General features: G+C 46.4%; 1 protein-coding gene and 3 long non-coding RNA genes across 5 annotated transcripts in view; 3 read left to right on the top strand and 1 right to left on the bottom strand.

Annotated features, from left to right (window-relative positions):
* Positions 1-24,151, top strand: part of LOC115599604 (ankyrin repeat domain-containing protein 18B-like) — a 61,196-nt gene that overhangs the window by 17,199 nt on the left and 19,846 nt on the right. Inside the window, exons 9-13 of the mRNA XM_030464708.1 lie at positions 9,668-9,710; positions 21,496-21,610; positions 21,848-22,021; positions 22,133-22,227; positions 23,230-23,378. Of these exons, the coding sequence (XP_030320568.1) occupies positions 9,668-9,710; positions 21,496-21,610; positions 21,848-22,021; positions 22,133-22,227; positions 23,230-23,378 (576 nt within the window). The remainder of the gene's footprint in view (positions 1-9,667; positions 9,711-21,495; positions 21,611-21,847; positions 22,022-22,132; positions 22,228-23,229; positions 23,379-24,151) is intronic.
* LOC115599609 lies at positions 192-3,936 on the top strand. The gene is made up of 4 exons (XR_003988531.1): positions 192-315; positions 1,464-1,616; positions 2,074-2,226; positions 3,848-3,936. It is a non-coding gene; the product is annotated as an uncharacterized LOC115599609 (long non-coding RNA).
* Positions 3,938-8,868, top strand: LOC115599605. The gene is made up of 8 exons (XR_003988525.1): positions 3,938-4,000; positions 4,577-4,670; positions 5,509-5,619; positions 5,711-5,786; positions 6,076-6,159; positions 6,551-6,691; positions 7,907-8,005; positions 8,503-8,868. It is a non-coding gene; the product is annotated as an uncharacterized LOC115599605 (long non-coding RNA).
* LOC115599606 lies at positions 6,287-20,445 on the bottom strand. 2 transcript variants are annotated; one of them, XR_003988526.1, is made up of 3 exons: positions 20,299-20,445; positions 8,670-8,837; positions 6,287-6,455 (listed from the first exon to the last, which is right to left on the bottom strand). It is a non-coding gene; the product is annotated as an uncharacterized LOC115599606 (long non-coding RNA). The 2 variants fall into 2 exon arrangements; XR_003988527.1 differs by lacking the exon at positions 20,299-20,445 and adding an exon at positions 9,581-9,730.

Raw genomic sequence — 24,151 nt, 5'->3', positions numbered from 1 at the left:
TTCCAGCCTTGCTGATTCTGTGGTTCTGTGGCTCTGGCTCTGTCCACACAGGAGCCATGGCCCCAGCTCCAGAGGGGAAGCTCCCAGCTCCCTTTACTCCACCAGGTGCTGGAAGATGTGCAGGAGCAGCAGCTCATCCAAGGAAGGGCAGTGCCTGTAGCACTGGGATGGCTGCACACCATTAACCAGAAGCTCACTGCTGCTACTGAGAAGTATGTTTACCTGGTGGAAGAGAGGAACAAGAATTGGAAGGCCCAGTGTGCTGCTTTAAGAAAGCAAGTGTTGAATTACAAGACTGAGAGAGAAAAAAGAGAGGTAAAGTATCCACTGTTTGCAGTGTTGAAGACTCTTAGCAGTGTTGTGGTGTTCTGTTCTGTGTTCTGGGCCCCCTTCTGAGGGACCTGCCTGTTCCTCCAGATGTCAACTTCAGCCACTGACCTAAGCTTTCTCTTCTCTGCTTTGTGATGTGTAGCAATATTTAAATGTGTTCTTTGTGGCTGTGGTAAGGCTGAATAACTGGACAAAGGACTGGTCAGAATCTCAGTTAAACTGTTGTGCAAATCCTACCAGTCCCAGGCAGATTTAAAAGTTGCCACACCCACTGTGTTCATCTTGACTTTCTGGAGAAGAGGAACCAGTCCTGTTGAGTAATTAGGCACTGGGGTGTGGTTTGTCTGCCTTAGTGATGTGCACAGTGCTTTAAAATGACATTTCTCTCTTCCTCTCAGCCCCAGAGTGTTGAAATGAGGTGAAGACCTGCATGTGTCAGATAACCACCTTATTCTTCATTTTTCAGTTTCTTTAAGAGGGAAGAACTCCAGCAGTGCTTCCAATGGCTCTCCCCTGTGAAACGCTTTGTATTCTTAGTGCCAAAATCTCAGGTTCCTTTGGGAGATGGTAGTTGGGTGGGTGGCTGGCTGGCTGGAGGGACTGTCCAGAGTTTGGAAAGCAAATGAGTGAGCAGGGAGGCAGTTGTTACTCTAAACCAAACTTGGTCAGAAGACTGCAGAGGGATGGGTTTCAGTTTAAACTTAGTCTGTCTCAAAAGAGCTTTCAGATAGATGTATTCATTTCAATCTGTGTGTGTAGAGGAGACACAGACTCAAGACCAAATCCAAATAATAATACAAAGTCCTGCCTTTAGTTGCCAGAGCAGTATCTGCAGTCCAGCTCTTGAATCACAAGAGATTGCTCTGACTCTTGTTAATAAAATACATGGTTCAGGTCATTCTGGTGTATTGTTCAAGACCAATATTACTTGAGCCTTCTTAATGAGTTAGCAAAGAGAAATCCTCATGAGCAGCTGCTGGTAGTTTGGAGGTGCTCAGCTGCTGACTGCTGGGGGCAGGCAAAATTTTCTTCCCTTTTGGGTTAAATCCCAAGAGAGGTCTAAGTGTACAATCAAATAGGTTACAGTAAAGGCACAGCTCATGTTCTTACCACTCATCTCACCATTTCCTCAGGACACAGTCAGACAGCTGCAGCAGGAGATTGCTGCTGCTGTTAAGAAGCTCTCTGTGGCAGAAGGGTCTCTTGAAGAGTCCACGAGGCGCTGCAGGACCCTGCAGGAAGCCAACCTGGGCCTGAGAAAGGAACTGGGAGAGGCTGAAGAGAAGGTACATGAAGTTGTCCCAAATTCCTGGACACACTCCAGCACATCCCAAAGATGTGTTCATTGGGTAGGAGGGGAGAAGATTTGAATGTATTTGCAGTGCTGACAGTTGTTTGGGTAGCAGGCATTTGCAGATATGGGGAGTGTCCAGAGCAGTATCTGCAGTCCAACTGTGGCTCACAAGAGATATCTTTGACTCTTGTTAATAAAATACATGGTTCAGGGCATTCTGGTGTATTGTTCCAGACCAGTAATCCTTGAGCCTTTGTTATGAGTTAGCAAAGAGAAATCCTCATGAGCAGCTGCTGGTAGTTTGGAGGTGCTCAGCTGCTGACTGCTGGGGGCAGGCAAAATTTTCTTACTTTTGAGTTGAGTCCCAGGACAGGTCTAAGTGTACAATCAAATAGGTTACAGTAAAGGCACAGCTCATGTTCTTAGCACTCATCTCACCATTTCCTCAGGACACAGTCAGACAGCTGCAGCAGGAGCTTGCTGCTGCTCTTAAGAAGCTCTCTGTGGCAGAAGGGTCTCTTGAAGAGTCCACGAGGCGCTGCAGGACCCTGGAGGAAGCCAACCTGGGCCTGAGAAAGGAACTGAGAGAGGCTGAAGACAAGGTACATGAAGTTGTCCCAAATTCCTGAACACACTCCAGCACATCCCAGAGCTGGGATGATGTGTGGAGGAATGGCACTGGTTTATAAACCTGGTGTCCATGTCTGTGAGGGATGAGGACACTGTGTCCTTACTTGGTCCAAGGTTTGTGTGTGGGAAGGTGCTCTGCAAAAGAGACTGACCTGTCTGCTGCTTATTACATTTGGTTTGGCCCAGCAGTTTGTCTGATTTCTGAAGGGCATAGAAATACTGGACTGCTGCATTTGGGCTTCTTTTTGCTCACTGTGCTTCCCCTCACCCCCCTCTCTGGTAACAGAGGATGACAGAATAGTTTTGGTGGGAAAAGCCCTTTAGGATCCAGTCCAGGTGTTAACCCAGCACTGCCAAGACCACCACTGCACCTGCCCCTCAGCACCACATCTCCAGATCTTCAGGGATGTGGAGTACCTTGAATGCTGGTGCCTCAAGCCCTTCCCTGGACAGCCAGTTCCAGTGCCTGACAACCCTTGAGGTGCAAACCTTTTTCCTGGCACTTGGCCTTGCTGAACCTCTTAGAGTCGACCCTGGCCCATGGATCCAGGCTGTCCAGGTCCCTCTGCAGGGCCTTCCTACCCTCAAGCAGCTCAACACTCCCACCCAACTTGGTGTCATCTGCAAAGGTACTGAGGGTGCACCCCCTGCCCTCATCCTGATCATTGGGAAAGATGTTGAAGAGAAGGGGCCCCAAGACTGAGCCCTGGGGAACACCACTGGTGAACAGAGACCAAAAGGATTTAATCCATTTACCAGCAAGGGGATGGCTCTGAATGGGTTTTCACTTATTCTGCATAGATCTATATCTCCAGATACAAATATTCTGTTTCTTTTACCCCTTGTTTGTCCTTGCTGTAGTTGCCCATCCTGAAGCAGCCTTCTTGCAAGGGAACTACAAGCTGCTTGTTGAGTCCCTCTCACTGTGTTGTTACAAAAATTAAAGGAGAGAGGCCTGGGAGATCTGAAAGAGAAATGATCTGCTTATGAGGGGAGGAATGAAGTCACTTTAGGAGAGGGATGAAGTTTTATTTTCCTATTTTCAATGGAGGAGGAAAAGAGTGGATAAAGAGAGTGCCATGAGGGTTGGAGGTTGAGTGTTTCTGCTTGGAACCATGCTGTAGGGAATCAGAGGAGGGATGGGAGAGAGCAGTCTAGAGAATTGTGGAGTAACATGGTTTGTGTTCATTTGGTAGGAGGGGAGAAGATTTGAATGTATTTGCAGTGCTGACAGTTGTTTGGGTAGCAGGCATTTGCAGATATGGGGAGTGTCCAGAGCAGTATCTGCAGTCCAACTGTGACTCTTGAATCACAAGAGATTGCTTTGACTCTTGGTAATAAAATACATGGTTCAGGGCATTCTGGTGTATTGTTCCAGACCAATAACACTTGAGCCTTTTTTGTGTGTTAGAAAAGAGAAATCCTCATGAGCAGCTGCTGGTAGTTTGGAGGTGCTCAGCTGCTGACTGCTGGGGGCAGGCAAAATTTTCTTACTTTTGAGTTGAGTTCCAGGACAGGTCCAAGTGTACAATCAAATAGGTTACAGTAAAGGCACAGCTGATGTTCTTAGCACTCATCTCACCATTTCCTCAGGACACAGTCAGACAGCTGCAGCAGGAGCTTGCTGCGGCTCTTAAGAAGCTCTCTGTGGCAGAAGGGTCTCTTGAAGAGTCCACGAGGCACTGCAGGACCCTGGAGGAAGCCAACCTGGGCCTGAGAAAGGAACTGAGAAAGGCTAAAACCAAGGTACATGAAGCTGTCCCAGAACTCCTGAGCACACTCCAGCACATCCCAAAGATGTGTTCATTGGGTAGTAGGAGTGAAAGTTGGAATGTATTTGCAGTGCTGAGAGTTGTTTGGGTAGCAGCTGTGTGCAGACATGGGCAGTCCTTGAGTTCTTCAGCAGCAGCTGAGTCCTCTCTGTGAAGCCTCTGTTGACTGCTGGGGATTCTTGCTGTGTTTTTACAGTGTCAGGAACTGGAAAAGCAGCAGTTTCATTATGAGCATCATATTCAGTACTGGATGAGTACCTTAAAGGACAGGGATAGAGAACTGAAGGATAAGTCCCAAAAAGTACAAGATCTCCTGTCCTTTTCTCTGGAGACCAGGGCTAGAGTAAAACAGCTGGAACAACGTGTGCAGTGGTAAGAGACAAACACAGAGAACCAAGGTGTCTGTCCCTGGCTAGGCTTGTGTGAAAAGCACAGCACAGCCTCGTTGCATCACAGCAAGTTAACACATGATTTTGGAGGTGCTTTTGGTTTGTCTTTTCCCCTGCTGCTCTGGTGGATTTCTGTCATAAGACCTGTCTTTCTTTTTAAGCCTCTCCATGCAAAATATCAGACTGGAAGGCACAGTGAAGCAGCAAAGTAGTTGGATTGAAGCCCTTCGGGGAGACGTGGAAGCCTCTGCCTCAGTAAGCTGGTCCTCACCTTGCCTTGTTGTGAGCTCCTGAGCCTCCTTCCCCATTGCTGTGGGGAAAAGCTAAGATGAGGTTTTCCTGGAGAGCTGAGGGGAGCTCAGTTCCTGCCTTCTCCTGCATACAGGCTGCTGGGACAGCATCCTGGCCCATCCCCAGCTTTCTGGCTTTGAGAGCTTTCTGTGGTACTCCAGGGAATGCTCCGTAATGATCTAAAAGCTGCGAATTTGTCCCAAATCCAGTGGTGTGACTGTTGTCTGCCTTAGGCCCTTCCTGGCCTCAGATGCTGCTTCAGACACTTGCTACCATGTGTGTGATGAAAGGGATGCATCAGGTGAACTCCTGGGAATTCCTCAGGGGATATTGATGCCAGAGGCCTGCCTGGCATCCCCAGGCTGGAACACAACGACTCCCCAGAGCTTTTGCTGTGCAGAATTGCTTTTCCTTTGGCCACTGGGGGTGCCTTTGTTTTCCTGAAGCAGTGAAGAGGAATGCCTGTGGGATCATTTCCCAGGCAAGCCTTGGAATTCCCCACTGCTGCTGCTGCTGCTCAGTGGTTGGTTTTAGCTTGGATAAGGTGCTCTCAGCTGGGAATGAAGGAATCCTCTTTGTATTTAACTGGTGGGTGAGGGTTGTGGTGAAGACTGCTTGTGACAGTGTGACTTTGCTGTCCTGATGCTGAGGAGAGGAGAGGGAAAGCAGTCAGGGTGCTGGTCCTTCCCCTCTGGTTCACAGGGCTTGGTTTTCAGATGTCCTGGGGGTGGGAAAAGCTCCTCCTGATGGTTTTCACTGCAGTTGCTTTGTGTCCCACATGGTGTTCTCCCTCTCCTTGAAGAAAAGAGCAGAGGAGATGCCTGCAACCAGTTTTACAGTGCCCTCAGACTGTGGCGGCCATTTTGAGCATTGGTGCTGGGTATAATAGGAATGAAGAGGTGAAGAGGTGGATGTAAGTATTCATTTTTTAGTAACAAGGAGTCTGGAACTACCGGTCTGGAAAGTCAGAGTGTGTCTTCTTGCTTCTTTTAATGCTTTTCTAGGCTTGTCAGCTTGGAAGACTTGATCACTAGCAGAGGAGGAGCACAGGCAGCTGCAGAGGAGCAGCACCAGCAGCAGGTACATGAGAGGCTTCTGTGTTTTACACTTTGCATTTTCTCACAGAGTGCTGCTAAAGCATCCAGGAAATTCCTGTTGTAGATCCTTGAGCTGAATCAGCAGGTTCTGTTCCACTTTGGTGCTGGATCTGCTGGGCAAATCTTGGTCCCTTTGGGTATCAGCATCAATAGCACTGCTGATCTGAAAAGGTTTTCTTGCTCTCAGGAGATGCAGAGCTGGCAGAGAAGCAGGGAGGGGATGTTCTGTGGTGGGGTTTTTGTGTCTACAGCTTCATGAACTTTCTTGTCAGATGGAGAAAGAGCCTGAGGCAGCCATGGAAGGAGAAAGATGAAGGAGGACTGACCAAGCCCTGGGTGATCTCTGGTCAAACAAGGTAAAGTGCACACACTGCCCCTTCCCTGGAACATGAACACAACAGCTGAAGTTCTTGCCCATGCTCTTGCCCATGTGCTCTGACAGTTTAGCAGCTCCAGAGAAAACCACAGACAAGGTAACTGGTGCTATGGGCTTTATGTGAAAACAACAAGTCAAAAATTCACAAATGTTCTAGAAGCAAAGACAAACATGAACCAGAAACATGAACAAAGAAAGGCTGGCTACTCCTTCTTGATTTTTTTCAAGGGAGGTTCCATTTGAGAAGAAGAGTTTGTACAAGAGGGAGACTTGGACCTTAAAAAAAAACCACAAAAAACACAATTAAAAAATTGATTCCAAACAATCTCCCAGTTTGATTCAGCTTTCTGGTTTTTTGTTTTCTTCTCCAGGTGCTCATACCAAAGGTTCTTTCAGCTACTGAAATAATGTTAGTGCCAGTCCAACAAGGAGATAACAAGTCAAAGTTCCTGCTTACAAGAGAGAAAAACTTCTGTGTTCATCACAATTCCAAGAAACAAAACTTGGCCAAGGTGAGAAAATAAATCTTGTGTGCAAATACAAAAGGTGAACATCCCACTAACAGCTGAGAATTGCTGCGTGGTTTAGGGACTATTTCAGAATTACTTTTGTCTTGTTTTAGTTATTATTGGAACCACTTTGACATTCTTGTTATGTCAGAGTGTCAGGGTTTAACACTGACCCGGCAATTAAACCGAATAACAGACGCTCTCTTTAATCTCTCTCTCCCCTCGATGAAGAAAGGAGAGAGAATAAGGGAGAGAGACTTATGAGTTGGAAACTAAACTACACAACTTTAATGAAACAGTAATGGTAAATAGGGAAAAATTACTAAATATATACAAATATACAGGAAAATGGAAACCACATTCCTCCCCCCTCTCCCCCAATAACTCTCACGTCACCACCGAGGCTGTAGGGCAGCCCTGGGAAAGTCCAGGCTGGACTCCTGGAGTCGGCAGCAGTCGGGAACCGGAGGCAGGAACACACAGATATGGGCTGGCACGGATCAGGACCACAGGCAGACGAACGGACAGGATCCTTCCAGGATGCCAGGGAGGAAGGGAAGCAGGAAAAAATCTGGCTCGGCCCTCGTGATGCCTCAAATTTATACTGAGTGTGACGTATATGGGATGGAATACTCTGTTTGGTCAATTCTGACATCTATCTTGTCCGTTCCTCCCTAAAGGAGGGTTCAGGTGGGACCTCTTTACTCCTGGACGGTAAAATGTTTTCATGCAGAGCTGAGCAGTGTCCTTGGCCTTGCATACCAGTCTCTAGCAGTAACTATAAACATCAAGTGTTATCAATCCTAGAAACAGACACTGAGAAACTTGCTGTTAGTTTCAGCAAGTGCAGCTACTTACAAGGGACTTAGCTAAAAGCAAAAGTACAGAAACAGAAAACCACCTTTATCCTGGTCCAAACCAGGACACAGAGGCACTTTACTGTAACTACACCATGAGGTGCTATCAGTGCTTTTTAAATTGTGAGTTTTGTTTGATCTCTAAGCTTTTATGAACACAATGCACCCTTACAACCTAGCTAGAACAAATCTGTACCAAAGGGAAGGACTAAATTAACACTTCAGTAATAGATAAATCTAAGACTCCTTCTTCTCCAGCTCAGAGAAAGCAGCTTGGCCATTTGGAGATGGCTGAACTGAAGAAATTTTAAAATGTCCTAAAACAACAGCAGTGACTTTTCCAATCATTTGTTCAATGCAGATCAACTGATTGGTTCAAAAGAAGTCTGGAACCTGATTTTTACTGGGAGATCAATTTCTTCTTCTTCCTGTTCATTCAGATTTCCATCACAGCCTGCAGGTTTGTTTCATTTCTCTGTGTAATTATGGCTTCCTCATAGAGCTTTTCTTTTCCAGAGTCCTCTTTTCAATCATGTCTTGGAATTTCATTGTAATTAATCTCAGTGTTGGCAGAGATCCCCTTTGTTAGAGCCAGCTCAGATTAAGCCATTTCAGATGTAATTCCCTCTTGTTTTCTCCTCACCTATCTCTGCATCCTTCTCTCATTGCAAACCAGCCACTATAAAAGTTATGTGTTATGGCCTTGTTTTGCAAGTCACAAGTAGTGATCTGTAGAGCTTACATTTAGAATTATAGAATTATAATTATAATTTTGTAATTATAATTATATAATTATAGAATGCTTACATCTCCCAGGGTGTTTGGCCATCTGTGGAGCAAAATGCTCTGGCTCTGACTCGATGACCTGATGGAGTGGGGAGAGGGGAAACAAAAAAACCCCACCCCATTAATTTTATCTGAAATCACTTTAAAAAAACCCAAATTCTCTATTTCTAGTTCCCTGCCACTGGTGGTTGAGACTTGCTCTTTGGGGTCAAGAAGACTTGGAGAGGCTGATTGCATTCCTGCAGGAACCTGAGAGCCCTTGGGAATACAAGCAAAGAGTTGGAAAAATAAGTCCAGTGAAATATAAGAATCAGCACATCCAGTGACAGAAACCTCACCTTCTCACCCCAGAAACTGCTGAATAACCGAGAGGAAGGTCTGGGAAGTTGAGTGGCACTCCCCAGAGAAGAGGAAGATAAATCAGTCCTGAGTGGGGGTGGCTGCTGCTGTCTCTTCTTCCTGAGCCTGTTTGTGTAGCCAGTTCCATTCCTGAAGTTATTCACTAGCTGGAAATAAAAAGGTGATTGGAAATGAACAGAGCCCTCTGCAAATGGCATTTCCTCTTTTATTCCTCCCCGTGCTATCAATCTGAAAGAGTAAAGATCAACTTCTAAATCCTGAAACACATCCCATGAAGCACTGTTTGTGGCTGGGAGCTCAGAGGATCTGTGTTTGAAGTTCTTCAGTGTAAACACTGAATTTCAAAGTGGAGCAATCACGTGAAACACAAGTGTGAGGTGAACCTGACAGGTTATCTCTAAACAGCTGTAAGATTCCCTGAAAACTTTTTCCACTCTTTTTTTTGGGGGGGGATATTTTTAAACCTGGGCACCCTACACCCCACACCCTTCCCCAGCCAGCGCAGGGCAGAGCAGAGCAGAGCATCACCTCCCATCACCTTCCAGCCACCTCTTTGGAATTCCCCCTGCCCAGGACTACCCCAAGACACCCCCAGGACACCCCCAGTTCAGCCCCAGCCCCCAGGACACCCCCAGGACACCCCCAGCCCCCAGGACACTCCGCTCGCCCGCCGTGGCCACCGCATCCCCCTCCGCGGAGCCACTGCCCAGCGGCTGAACCCCGCCCGGCCGCCAGGGGGCGCGGCGGAGAAGGAGGAGGAGAGAGGAGGAGAGGAGGAGAGAGAGGAAGGCGGAAGCGGAAGCGATGGCGCCGATGGCGCCCGGTGCCGGGAGTTGGTAACCGCCGGGGCGGTACCGCGGAGCCGCTTCGGCTTTGTTTGGGTCGGTACCGCTGGGGAATGGGCGTGAGCACCCGCAGCGGGGTGAGCTTTGGAGGCTGGGCAGCGGTTCCGGGGAGGAAGAAGGCGGTGGGGCAGGTTCCCTTCCAGCTGTGGCAGCAGAGAAGCAGAAAGCTGTCAGGTTCGTGTTGGCTTCTGCCTCGGGTCAGAGAATCACAGAATGGGCTGGGTTGGAAGGGACCTCAGAGATCATCAAGTCCAACCCTTGATCCACTCCCCCCGTGGTTCCCAGCCCATGGCACTCAGTGCCACATCCAGGCTCTTTGGAAAGATCTCCAGACACGGAGAATCCACTACTTCCCTGGGCAGCCCATTCCAATGCCTGATCACCCTCTCCAGAAAGAAATTCTTTCTCATCTCCAACCTAAACCTCCCCTGGCACAACTTGAGACCCTGCCCTCTTGTCTTGCTGAGAGTTGCCTGGGAAAAGAGCCCAACCCCCCCCTGGCTCCAACCTCCTTTCAGGGAGTTGGAGAGAGTGATGAGGTCTCCCCTGAGCCTCCTCTTCTCCAGCCTCAACACCCCCAGCTCCCTCAGCCCTTCCTCACAGCAATTCTGCTGGATCCCTTCCCAGCCTCCTTGCTCTTCTCTGGACCTGCTCCAGCACCTCAATCTCCTTCCTGAGGGGCTGAGGGGCCCAGAACTGGACACAGGACTCAAGCTGTGGCCTCCCCAGGGCTGAGCACAGGGGCAGAATCCCTTCCCTGGACCTGCTGGCCACGCTGTTCCTGAGCCAGCCCAGGATGCCATTGGCCTTCTTGGCCACCTGGGCACACTGCTGGCTCCTGTTCAGCTTCCTGGCAATCCAGAGGATTACTGAGGTACTTTCTGTGAAAGACAGGGAGGTTTCTGTGGTGGGGCTGGGGAGGGCAGGAGGAAGATCCAGGAGCTGCTGGGATCTTGGTGTAACTGAAAGGCAGCTGGGCTGAAGTGGGGAAGTGCTTCTGAGGGGTGAGATTCAGGACCTCAGTCATTTCTTTGTGCTGCTTCAGATTTCCTTGGGAAGATGGAAGGCCTTGTACAAGAGAGCTCAAGAAAGTCTTCCTTCTTCTTTAGGCAGACACAGTCTTTTTAGAGCAGTCAGTGGGTGATAAAGCAGCTGCTTGTTTCTGCTCTTTCCAGCTGTTTTCTTTGATCTCTTTCAGAAGGAATCATCTGATGAGGAAGAGAAGCAGGAGAAGGAATGCAGCAGTGAAGAGGAAAGAGCTGCAGTTCCCATGTATTTCAATGAATCTGTTCCTGCTCTTGGCCAGCAGCAAAGACCCAAAAAAAGGTTCCCCAGGACAGCAGCAAAAGCCAGTACTGGTGAGAGAAATGTTGTAGTTCATTTCCTGTGTGTTAACTTGCACTGAGGAAGAATCTGGATCTGGATTTTCTAAGGTGCTGCCTGCTGTCTGAGATTGTAATTTTTTCCTGGTGAATCCTGCTGGCCACTGGCAGAGGAGGAAAGCAGCTTTTGTGCCTTTTTGGGGTCAGGGTTAGGGGTTGGTGTTAGGGTGGGTTAGGGTTAGGGTTTGTTTTAGGGTTTTGTGAACCAGCATGCTGACAGCTCCAGTGACACTGGGGTGGAACAAAAGGCAGGGAATGTAGAGTAGAGTTCTGTATTAAACTTGCTGATTCAACAGAATTCCAACATGGACATCCCATGGGCTGGACAGGTGCCTCCAACCCTAAAACCCCATTAGGGGTAGAGTGAGGGTTCAGAGAACAGCAAAGCCTACAGCTCCAGTGACACTGGGGTGGAAAAAGGAATGGAAAGTAGAGTAGAAATCTGCATTGAACTTGTTCATTCAGCAGCTTTCTGACAGGGAAGGTGAAGCTAGAAGTGGAATTGCTGAATGATTTCAGACTAAAGGGAAGATTGAATTCCAAGTTTTCCTTGAAATGAAGAGGGAAAACTCTGCCTTTAACTGGAAGAAGATATTCCAGGACAGGCATTCTGCTCTTGAGATATCATGGGAGCCCCAGGCAAAAAGCACAATTGTCATGGGAGTTGACAGGAGACTGCCCAGTTTTCCTCCTGATGAATTTTGGAGTCAGTGTGAAGCCGAAAAAGGCCAAGCCAAACTGTTTAGAGACAGAGTTTGAGTCTTTAAACAGCAAAGGGATTTATTTTCGGATCCGGGGAACTCCCCAGCTTGCGCTGGACAAAGAGTTCCAAGGGTTAAGGGAAAGGGTTAGGGTATTTATACAGTAAAAGGGGAGGTTACATCATCCTGACATACATATTCATAACAGGTGGAGTCTGGGCGGAGTTGTCTTTTTGGGGATGTGTTCGGGGGTCTTTGGGGGTCTTCAGATGAAGTAACAAAGTCTTCCTCAGGGTTGAACTTTTTACCTTTCTTGCTCTTGATGACCTCATCCCCTTGTTATAGAGGATAATTGGACCCTTGCAATAAAACTTCCCCTTATCTGCTAGTTCTGGCAGCCTCATCCTGCCTTTCGTGCCGGTGTTTGCACTCCCCCAGTGCCCAGCTGTCTCAGTGGTGCCAGGACTTACACTTCTAATTATCTCCAAGACAGAAGTTAATCCCGTTAGGGTCTTGACATGTCTCATCTGCTTTTGGTCACTTCTTTCTTAGTTTATCCCTGAATTCTACTGGTTATGAACACAAATTCATTAACATATATTACAAGTTCAAATTCTACATAAAGTAAATTCACACAAACAGTTTGGCCTGATCCACTCTCTTCTTCATTCCCCCCTTTCCTTAGAACTTACGAAATCCTTCGTCAAGTTCCAAGGGAAGGTTCTCATGCCTTTGAACCATTATCCACAGTACTCGGATCCTTTTGACTACATCATTCAATTTATAGTATAGCCACACATTGAAGAAGGAGAACATGAGAATCATCACAACCATGACTATTAGAGGGTATATCAGGTAATGGAGTACTTGTGCAGTCACAGGGGAGCATCCTGTAAAGATATCCCATGCGTGACGCTTCCCTACTCGTTCTATCTTTGTTAGCACCTGTTTTATACCTTTAGAATCATGTCTTACTTGCCAAAGCATGCGTTGTGTAGTTCTGTTAACTTCACGGACTAATTGTTTTATGTCAGGGTGTATAAGCATTGCCTTCAAAAGATCAATGCCTGTCTGCAAATGCAGTACATTATGATACAGAGTATACTCAGCTTCAATCAATTGCATAGTGGTTATAGGAACAGAATAATCAGAATCACAGCCTATGATTCTAGAAAAATTACACACACATAGATTTGTACCATTTGCTATCTCAGGACAATAATCAATGAAAATATTAAGGCATAATGTTCTAATATATACGCAGCCATTTCCTACATAATAAACCTGTGATTGGTTGTCGTTATGGGGAAACATTTCAAAAGTACACAAACTATCTTCAGTATCTAAGAACACATCTTCATTTTTTATAACTGTATTTTCACAAATATATCCTAGTTGTTCTTTCGGAATACAGCCTTCTGTACTGATTGATTGCCTCTTACGCCTGGAGTGATCAAAACTTGCCCAAACATTATGGCCTATGGGTCGAATTACAACATTCTGATGCACAGTTTCTAAGGTCAGGACAGGAAAGATGATTTCCTTCTTGGCAGCACTGATAGTGAGCACGTAGGCCTCGATTTGCTCACCTTGCGAGTAAGTAAAATGTACAAGTTGCCACCATGCCTGATGATCCTTCTCAAATTGTGTTGTAGAGCTATCTCTCGCTATCATTTCTTTTATCTCTTGGGGTAGTATTCCAGATGTCCCTTCCCTCAGAATTCCTGCAGCTACTGTTTGTACCCACTGCTGTGTTTGAGTGCACTGAATAGCGAGTGCAATCTCTCTGTTTGCATCACCAGTGTACTCTGCAAGCTTTAAAAGGTCTTCAGTGGTGTGATTAGCCACTAGGGTCAGTAATTTAGTTGCTAGTGACTGTGTTTCTGCGAGGCTAAGTATGGATGAGCTCAAAGGCACTTTGAGTTCCCCAAATGGGAAGTGATTAATTTGTTTACCAATACTTCTTGGTCTATCGTGTTCAGTACCCCTAGCCCAGTGCCAAACCATCCAGTGACATCTCATTGCACGTGCCTAGGGCGTGATCTGGCTGCCAACCACGCCTTCCAGCCCGTAAGGCTTTGCTGGATATAGGGCTGGCATTCCTGTCGTAACTGAGTAATGTTTGTTTGGATGTTGACTTGAATTTTCTTCAGTGAGTATGTAGGATCTAACAACAGCTTTAACCCATTTGATTGCCTAACCACTTGAGGTCCTACCTGGGTCAAATTGTATGCTCTGTTGCAGCTTGGAAGAGGGGTCTTTGCAGTCTTTTTATTAGATACCGTAGCGTTGGAACGCTCAGTCAGTTTTACAAGAAACATGTCGGAAGCAGCTCCGTATTTGCTAGACCATACACGTGACTGCAATTGGGTGTTCCAGTATTATCTTTACTTCACACTGAGCTTCGTATCTTTCCTTTTCTTTATCCCCTTCCCAGGTGCAAGAGGCTGGTCCCTCCCTTCTGACCCATATCCCAGGTCCCAGGTTAAGTGTTAGTGACACAGGTCTCAAAGGTTTCACAGTTAGTTTGATCAGATCACCGTCCTGTCTTTTCACAGTATTACTCTTACACCCTATCTGGATTTCATCCCCTTCTTCTGTTAAGGAATATAATTGGCCTTTATTTTGACTCCAGTCTTTTTGCTCATACAGCTGGTTGTTACGTAGCACATGAATGTTTAAGCCAGACTCAGGGTGTAATGCCACGCGTGGTGTACCAACCCATGGCAGTGCCTTAACTATTCGTGCACCCGACAGTGGCCATCCCCGAGCAATGTTTTGTGATAAGGCCATACTTATCCAGAGTCCAAACATCAACACTAAAGGTCACCAGTCCATAATGTTGAGCTCCTTCAGGAATGTTCTTGGCATTGTTCAGGGGCCCTCTTGACTCGGGAGTAGTGGATCCAGGTGGGTCGCTCCTTAATTTGGACTGCAGTGAAGGTGGTGAGCAACATTCGAAAGGGTCCTTCCCATTTCTCTTGCAGAGGTTTCTCTAAAAGATTCTGAACATATACCCAATCACCAGGATTAAAAGGATGCAGTTTACAATCATGTTGCTTAAGTTGGTGATCCATCACCACCGTGGCATTTTTATCAAAGTGTTTCCCCACAGCTATAACATAATCATACACATATTGATTACCTGTTTGATCTACAGCCTCACTATTTACAGTCTGCCTGGCATAAGGTCTCCCATATAAGATTTCAAATGGGCTCAGTTTTTCTTTTGAGCGGGGCTTCACCCTTAGTCTGATCAGAGCAATAGGTAAGGCTTGGTACCACTGCAAATTAGTTTCCTGGCATATCTTTGCAATTTGTTGTTTGATAAGATGATTCATCTTTTCCACTTGCCCACTAGCTTGAGGTCTATAGGGTGTGTGCAATTGCCATTTGATTTGCAGTGCCTTACTTATTGCTTGTACAATTTTAGGACAAAAGTGCGAGCCTCTGTCCGAGGAAATGCTCCTGGGCACCCCGAACCTCGGAATGATTTTATTAATCAAGACTTTAGTTACTTCTCTTTCTTTGTTTGTTCTGCATGGGAATGCTTCAGGCCACCCAGAAAATGTATCAGTCAAAACCAAGAGGTACTTATACCCCTCTTTCCTTGGGAGTTCAGAGAAATCAATCTGCCACACTTCCCCTGGGAATTTTCCTCTATCAATTACTCCCTGGTGTACCTTTGTTCCCATGTTTGGATTACTTTTCAAACACCGTTCACATTGGGATGTGACCTGTTTCACTGCTGTGACTAGCTTTGGCCCTGCTATTCTAACTTTTAAATGCTGATAAAGAGGATCTAATCCCCCGTGGACCTTGTCATGTTCTGTTTTTACAAATTGCCATACTGATTTCTCTGGCATCACTAGTTGTCCTGTTTCTAGCTGACCCCATCCACTATCTAACATTTTACCTTTGTTCTTTTGTATCCACTTATGGTCTGATTCCTGGTACTCTGGTTGAAAATTAGTATCCAATTCTTCTGGTACCAGGGCCAATACTAAATCGTTGGCTCTTGCAGCAGCTAATTTAGCTTCCGCATCTGCTGCTCTATTACCTATTTCTGGAGCGGTGTTACCTTTCAGGTGCCCCTTGCGATGCGTTATGGCCTCTTGGGTTGGGAGCTAAACAGCCTCCAGCAACTGTAGGATTTCTGCTGCATATTTTATGGGTCTTTCCTGGGCAGTCAGCAGTCCTCGCTCCTTCCAGATTGCCCCATGGGCATGCACGACAGAGAAAGCATACTTAGAGTCCGTCCATATATTAATTCTTTTCCCTTTTGCCAGCTCGAGGGCTCGGGTAAGAGCTATTAGTTTGGCCTTCTGTGCTGAAGTTCCCACAGGCAAGGGATTTGATTCAATTACCTGCTCTGTTGTAGTTACTGTGTAGCCAGCCATCCTTACTCCCTGCTTTACGAAGCTGCTGCCATCCGAGAACCAGTCATCTGCCCCTTCGAGTGACTCCTCCTTGAGATCCGGACGGCTGGAATACACAGCCTCGACGGTTTCTAGAAAGTGCTCAATCAGCTCTGCTGACACTCTTCCTTCTAGGAATGATGCTGGGTTGACAACATTAGTGACTTGAATGGTTATGTCATCTGATTCAACTAAAATTGCCTCGTATCCTAGGTGGACCACCTTTTCTTGTACTAGCTGTGCTTTCTGTTGGGAGACTTGATAACCGTTTAAACCCAAGAAATTTAACAACGAGATTGTCCACTCAACACATTGTTCTTCTGTTTCAGTTGCTATCAGTAAGTCATCCACATATTGCAGAAGAGTGCCCTCTCCCTGTGGCCGCTCCCACTGGTCCAATTCTTTGGCCAATTGATTTCCAAATATTGTAGGGCTATTTTTATAACCTTGAGGTAACACCGTCCAGGTTAGTTGTGTTTTCCTCCCTTTACCAACAGATTCCCATTCAAAGGCAAAAATCTTTTGGCTTTCTGGGGCTAAGGTAAGGCAGAAAAATGCATCTTTCAAATCTAACACTGTAAACCAGATCAGATTATCTTTGAGTTTGGTCAAAAGTGTATAAGGATTAGCTACCACTGGATGTAGAGTTTTAGTAATCTCATTTACAACCTTTAAATCCTGTACCAGTCTGTAAGTCCTGTTTGGTTTCTTGACTGGTAATATTGGTGTATTGAAATCTGATTCACATTCTATCAACAGCCCTAATTCTAAAAACCTCTCTATCAATGGCTCAATTCCCTTCCTATCTTCCAGCCTCAGGGGGTATTGTTTTCTGTTTACTGGTTTAGCCCCTGGTATTAATTCGATAATGATGGGGGTAGCCTGTTTTGATTTTCCAGGTATATCAGTTGCCCACACGGACGGATATGTTCCGTTTGTGATTCAGTTGATGTTATGATTATCAGAGTCTGGTGTAACACAACTGATAGTTAGACTTAGGGCAGTTATGAATTGTTCTTCGTTTACCTGGAGTTCAAGTTTGTTTTTATCAAATTTTATTACTGCCCCTAAATTCTCTAACAAGTCTCTCCCTAGCAGAGGTTTTGGAGAATTAGGTAAGTATAAGAACTGATGAATCCCCATCTGTTTCCCAATTTTGTATTTAAGAGGTTTCAAGAAGAAAGCCTTTTCTGCTTGGCCTGTCGCCCCCACAACATGTACAGATTAATCAGATTTTGGTATTAATTCCTGATTTAAGACTGAATAGGTAGCTCCAGTGTCAATTAAAAAATCCAGTTCCTCTTTATCTTCCCCTAGCTCTATTTTAACCAGTGGGAATGACCCACCGGTCCCCTTCAGTTATCAGTATCATGAGCAACTGGAACAACAGATGCCCCTCCAAGTTCTCTGTTTTGTTTAGGGCATTCTCGTTGCCAGTGTCCCATTTGGTGGCATTAAAAGCATTCATTCGGGTTCACCTTATTTTGCTGAAACCTTCCTTTCCCTCTCATAGAATAACCACGCCCTCTACCTCTAGCACTTGGAAGCCTTGGACTTGCGTTTACTGCTGCTATAATTCTGGCAAGTCTCTTACCCTCTTTCTTGTCTCTCTCTTGTTCCCTATTGTTGTACACTTTCCAAGCCTCATTCATTAACATTTCCAGATCTCTATTTGCAGGATATTCAAGTTTTTGCAATTTCTTTCTGATATCTGCACAACACTGCCCCATTACCAATCCCAGCAGTTGTTGTTTACCTATTTCTGACCCAGGATCTAAGGGGGTATATTGTCTCATTGCCGCTCTAAGCCTTTCTAAAAAGTCTGTTGGTGTTTCATTCTGTCCTTGTCTCACTTCAAACCGGGCTGCCCAGTTTACTGCTTTCGGTATTGCTCTTCGCAAGCCCTGTACAGCTAGCCTTCTGTATTGCAGCAATAATCATATTGGTGTGGGTTGTTTGGATCCCAGTGTGGATTACTGGTTGGAAATACGACATCCACAGGCTCCTGTAGCAGTTCAGCCTCTTCCCTTCCAGTTTTTAAAACAGGTTCTTTTTCTGTCTCTGATAATTCAGATAGCATTAGATCAATATCCCCCCAATCAGTGTCTAAATTCTTTGTAGTTAATTCAAACCTCCTAGCGACTCCTTCTGGGTCTCTCCTTAAATTTTTCACTTCCTCTCTCCAATTATTAAGGTCGCTTTTGGTAAATGGTACTTTTATCCGTGCTTATCTAATCTTGCTGTCTCTCCGGTCTGAGCTTTTACCCTTTCTGCTTCAGCTTTTTCTGCCTCCAGTCTTGCTTTCTCTGCTTCTATTTTTGCCCTGTCTGCTTTAGCTGTCTCTGCTTCTAGTTTCACCCTCCCTGCCTCAGCCTTAGCTTTCTCTGTTTCTAATCTTGCTGTCTCTCCGGTCTGAGCTTTTACCCTCTCTGCTTCAGCTTTTTCTGCCTCAAGTCTTGCTTTCTCCGCTTCTAGTTTTACCCTTTCTGCTTCAGCTTTAGCCTCTATCCTAGCTTTCTCTGCTTCTAGCCTTGCTCTCTCTGCCTCAGCTTTGGCTTCTACCTTAGCTATCTTTGCTTCTAATCTCGCTTTCTCTAATTCCAATTTTGCTCTTTCTTCTATCCTCGCTATTTCTGCCTCCCTTTCCTTTTCCTTTCGCTCGGTTGCCCTTGTGTAATATGAATGGCTGGTTCCTTCTCCGGGATCATCTCTCAGGTTTTCGGTGTCTGCTCTGTTCTCTCTCTTCTTCACCTTTTTCCCTGTCTCCTTTGGGGCTTTCTCTTTGTCTCCCCCCCTCCAACTTTTGTGAAACACATTCCAGTTCCTTTCTCTCCTCACTTTCCAACTCCTTCCTTTTCTCACTTTCCAACTCCTTCCTTTCCTCACTTTCCAACTCCTTCCTTTTCTCACTTTCCAACTCTGCGGAGCTACTGCTGCTTTCTTGTTGTAACCTTGGCAGTGGTACTCCACATCCTAGCACAAGAGGCTGATATTCTTGGAGGCTAATGGTACTTTCCGCATCACTGCCTTTTTCTTTCAACTTAAGGCATCGTTTCCCTGTACTACAAGCATCACAACAGCGTTCCTTCACTTCACTGTTCTTCTGATCCCTTTCTAGGGCTAAAACCAAGGGATCTTGGGGTGATGCATTTGTTACACAATCCTTTTGCCATTCTGGGTTATCCCTTAAAGTGAAAAACATGTCTGCATATATCACTTCATCCCACTTTCCTCTTCTACGGAGAAACAACATAAGTTGGTGGATGGTATTATAATTTAAACTTCCCTCCGGTGGCCACCTTTCCCTCTCATTTAATTTATACAACGGCCACCAATCCTGACAATATTTCACAAGTGTCTTTTTCCTTATATTTCCCCCTGGGATTTCACCAAGTTCTTTCCAATGTTTTAAAATGCATCCCAAGGGGGTTTTAGCATCAATTTCCTTACTCTGTTCAGTCCTCATTATGCCTGGTCGAGAGGTTACAACTCTGGGACCCTTTCTGGATTACCAAATTCTATTCAGATTTCAGCAACTTACAGTTTCAACACCCTACTCCACTTATTATTCAAGCACACTTCTTATTTTAACACTCCAGATTCACACCAATCGCTTCGTCCATCTCTGGCCGGCACCCTCGCGGGTGACACGGAACCGCAAATCGGGACTCTGCACTCGTTTTGTAATTAAATTGCGTCTCAATCACTCACTTTCAGGGACACACACGCACTTTCAGTCAGAACTCTGCACAGGTAAAATCTGACACAAAACCTTACACGTTGCTTTACCGCCGACGGTCACAAGATGCCGCTATAAACCCCGAATACCTGCCGGTGTTGCGGCAAAAGACTCCCCGCAACGCCCCCGAATTCTTTGATGGGGGCGCGTAATTACCAAAAACACCTAATACTCTAAAAAAACGGCACACCAAACACTCAAAACACCTAGATTACTGACAAGCAATACAGCAGAATAAGATAATCCTCAATCACCATATGATCATATGAACCACAGCATTACCAAAAACTTTTCCCACTGCTGCGTATGGACTTCAATTCTCCTGGGGAATAGAACCCCGGAGAGGGACGAACTCAACGCTAGACTGGACTCTAATCCGTCAGCCTGGGGGCGTCCCCCCGTCCCTGTGAATCCTGAGGAACCCAAACCTCCCAGGGGGACTCTGACCCCCCCGGGAAACTACCCCCTGGGGACTCTAACCCCCTTTCCTAGAGGCCTCGAAACACAAACAAATATAAATACCTTTTCAGTATGAGGAAGGTCTGGTGTCCATCGGTGTGTAGAGCCAAGGGAGTAGGGGAGGCTTATCCGACAGAATTCGTCGGGGGGCCCCAAAAGCGTCCCCGGGCCCCCCCTGGACCACGGCACGACGGAGTCCAGTCCTGCCGCGGTTGCCAAAAATGAAGCCGAAAAAGGCCAAACAAAACTGTTTAGAGACAGAGTTTTGAGTCTTTAAACAGCAAAGGTTTTTATTTTCGGATCCGGGGAACTCCCAGCTTGCGCCGGACAAAGAGTTCCAAGGGTTAAAGGAAAAGGGCTTGGGGTATTTATACAGTAAAAGGGGGAGGTTACAATATTACTACATTCTCAGTTCAGTTCTTGCTGACTTCATTATATTGTTACAAGGCGATATCAGACCCCAGCTATAATTTTCTTATCCGTTGATGGTGATATCTTTCTGTTGTCCTTGTGCGGATGTTCACATCCTTTGTTGTCCAGCTGGCACCTGAATAAGAACAAGACTTGTTCTTATGAACAAACTTGTTTTAAGAAAAGAGTTACAGAAGAAAAGACTTATACTCAATTATTTCCAAGCTAGAAGTTAATCCCGTTAGGACCTTGTATTGGCTACATTGTTCTAGTAGGAAAATGACATGTCTGAGCTGCTGTGTATGGGAAAGTGAAATGTCTCAGCTGTTTTGTATGGGAAAAGGCAGCTTCTTTTTTTGTTAGCTTCTTTCTCAGTTAAACCCTGAATTCTTAGTAATTATGAATACAAATTCATTAGCATATTACAAGTCTTAATTCTACATAAAGTAAATTCACACAAACAGCTTGGCCTGATCCACTCTCTTCTTCAGGAGGTGTCCCTGCTCATGGGACTCGATGACCTTCAAGGTTCCTCCAGCACATTCCATGGAAATCCTCCTGCACAGTGTCCAGTTTGGGTTTGTGTGGGATCCCCTTGGAGCTGATTGCTTGCAAAGCAAGATGTGCCCTGTCAGCTGGGAGGGGGAACTCGAGAGCTTTCCAGTGCTGGGAGCTGCTGGGTGGGTGCCAGTGCTCCTGGAGGTGCTGGGCTGCTGCTTGGCCCTGCCCTCCCTGCTGGATTGCAGCAGCAGCAGCAGGGTCTGGGCAGGGTTCCCTGGGCTGGGTGGTGTCCCAGCTTTGTTTTTTTTTGTTGTCTGTCAGTGTTAAGCTCCCCTGTTTCATTCTCAGGACACCTCTCCACCTGGCCTGTGCAAACGGCCACGCAGGCGTCGCCAACTTTCTCCTAAGGCAGCACTGCCAGTTGAATGCTGCTGACAATTCCGGGAGAACACCCCTGATGATGGTGAGTGAGGGAAGTTCTGCTCTTGGAAGAGCAGAGGGGCTTCTGGAGTGTGCATGAAGGGAGAGGTGTCTGTCCTCAGAGCTGTGTGGCAAGACGCCTGTTGGATTTGGAGTGGCAGAGGCATCTCTCAGCTGATCCTTGAGGGTGCTCTCCTTTGCCAGTGGTCAGAAGCTGAGCGAGCTGTGGTGGAGTGAAATGCAACCTTTGCAAGTCTTTCCTTTCCTTGTGTCTTCTCAGGCAGTGCAGTTCAACCGAGAATCCTGTGTGACTCTGCTGCTGCGGAGAGGTGCAGACCCCAATCTGACTGACGTGTCTGGCAACACAGCCCTCCACCTGGCAGTCCTTTTCTGTGATGTCAGTGTAGTGCAGCAGCTGCTCCGGCGTCATGCCAGGCTTGATGCTGAGAACAAGGTAAATTCTTATGATTTCTTCAGGAAGTTGTTTCAGAGAGGCAGCACTATTTCTGTCAAAGACTGTTTTTGACTTTGGTTCTCAACTCGATGGATTTGTCTGTCCTTTCAGGAGGGCTTTACCCCCCTCAGTCTTGCTGTCTCTAAAGGCCAGGCAGAGATAGCTGAGTTTCTGCGGAAAAAAGCAGCTGGAAACCAGGATCGGAGGTAATAAGGGGTTTATCCCAAGGGGTGCCTTTAGTCTTCTTTCTGTTGGGTTGCTGAGAGGCGTGGGAATGTGCTCTGAACAAAAGCAGGGGGGCACATGGAAGGAGCTGTTTCTGTGTGACTTGTGGAAGCAGTCTGTGCTTGGCTGCTGTGGTACCTCAGGGAAGTACTTTCTGCCTTGATGAGGATGTCCAGGAGGCATTGTCTGGAGGGAGATGTGTCATGAGCCTGGCAGCAGTGCCTCAGTTCCAGAAACTGCTGCACAGCAGCCTCATGTGCCCTGAAGTGTTGTCCATGTGGTACCTTTGACCACGCAGCTGTTTTGACTCCCTCTCCCCTTTTATTGTTGCTTTTAAGGGAACCTGCTTTTTCTTTCGTTCCTGAGAGAGTAATGGGGAAAAGGCTTCTTCTGAGAGCAAGAAGGAATGAAAATAATGACAGTGTCTGTGTCAAATGATCCATTTCATAGCATACTTGGATCTTTCAGAACCCAGCTCATGATGGCTGGTGGTGGTGGTGGTGGGAAGCTTAATTTGATCAAAGTTCTCCTTCAGGACGGAGCTGATGCTTCCCAGAAAGACACTGATGGGCTGCCAGCAGATAATTACACTGTTATTCCTGTGTATTCCACATTTTGGAATAACTTTTTGATTCCAAGAAGTGGTCAGTCATCAGCGTGGCTTTTGAGCATTTGTGGTGTTCCTTCTCTGATGTGGTTAGGGGTGCTTTTTTAAAAGTGAGGCTGAAACAGTGTACCAGGCAGGAGTTATTGCCTTGGGATGTGCATCTCTAGGATGAAGGTGACTGCAGGGATCACTGAAGTGTGCACCAGCCCTGCAGAAAGTTCTGTGTGTATTGCCTTTCAGAAGTACTTAGGAGTACCTGAATTGGGGTGACTGTGTGGAGGATGAATAAAAAGTGGCTGGTAACTCTTCTGCTAAGTGCTACCTGCCAGGAAGTGGTTGTTTTTCCCAACTCTGCTTCCTCTCTTTCTCTCTCTAGTCCTAGTGACCAAGTGGCAGCGAGTGAAGCTCAGGAGGAGGAAGCAGCAGAGCCTGCAGGTGATCCAGACGAGGTCTTTATCCTCAACTCTCCCCTGTGGCGAGAAGCTTTTGGCTCTACGTTGGATGCAGCTGCTGTGGAGAGAGGAGGTAGGATCTTTAAGTCTGGAGGAGCTGAGGAGGAAAAGGACCCAGGCCTTTTCTTGAGGTGGTTTGTACTGTCAGCACTGAGTGTGTTTCCTGTTGCCTTCAGCATCAGGTGGAGCAGCACAAGAAGATTTGTGGATGTGCTGATTTGTTACACTGCTTCTTGTCAAGCTGTGAGGGCAGCTGTGACTCCATGTCCACTAGCAGGGTTGCTGTGTTACCTTGTCCTCCAGACACAACATTCAGTTGCCCTGTGATCAAACACCTAGCTCCTTCTGTGAGGTTTTAAAATCCAGTCTATGCTTTTGAGGCCACAGAACCCTAAAGGAATCTTAGAAAAATCAGTAGATTTATATAATGAAATGTTGCCTTGTGCTTTACTTCTCAGAGCCTACAGAGGGAGGTTTTATTCTCTCTGGGTTCTTCAGTTCTGTTTTATCAGAACTGTGTGGCAAATGGAGAGCAGAAAGTGTCCAGGGGACATTTCTGGGCATTAATACTGCAGTCTCTGGCTGGCACCACAAAGCACATGTCGTGCATCCTGAGAGTCCCTTTGCTGAGCTGCAGGAACAGGCTGAGTGTGAGGTCAAGCTTTTGATCTGGATTCTGCTTGTAATAAATTGACCATGTTCTCTGCGTTTTATAAAAAAAACCAAATTAAAATTTATTCAATTATAGCAAGTAGAATATTGAGCAAAACAGCGCTGGGTGACAGGGGGGTCTGTTCTAACCAGACTTGCCTCCTACTGCCACACCCACTTTTCTCACAGCAGGCC

Source organism: Calypte anna, chromosome 24, assembly GCF_003957555.1.
Source record: "Calypte anna isolate BGI_N300 chromosome 24, bCalAnn1_v1.p, whole genome shotgun sequence".
NCBI classification, from domain to species: domain Eukaryota; kingdom Metazoa; phylum Chordata; class Aves; order Apodiformes; family Trochilidae; genus Calypte; species Calypte anna.
This window is presented reverse-complemented; position numbering and strand designations above follow the sequence as displayed.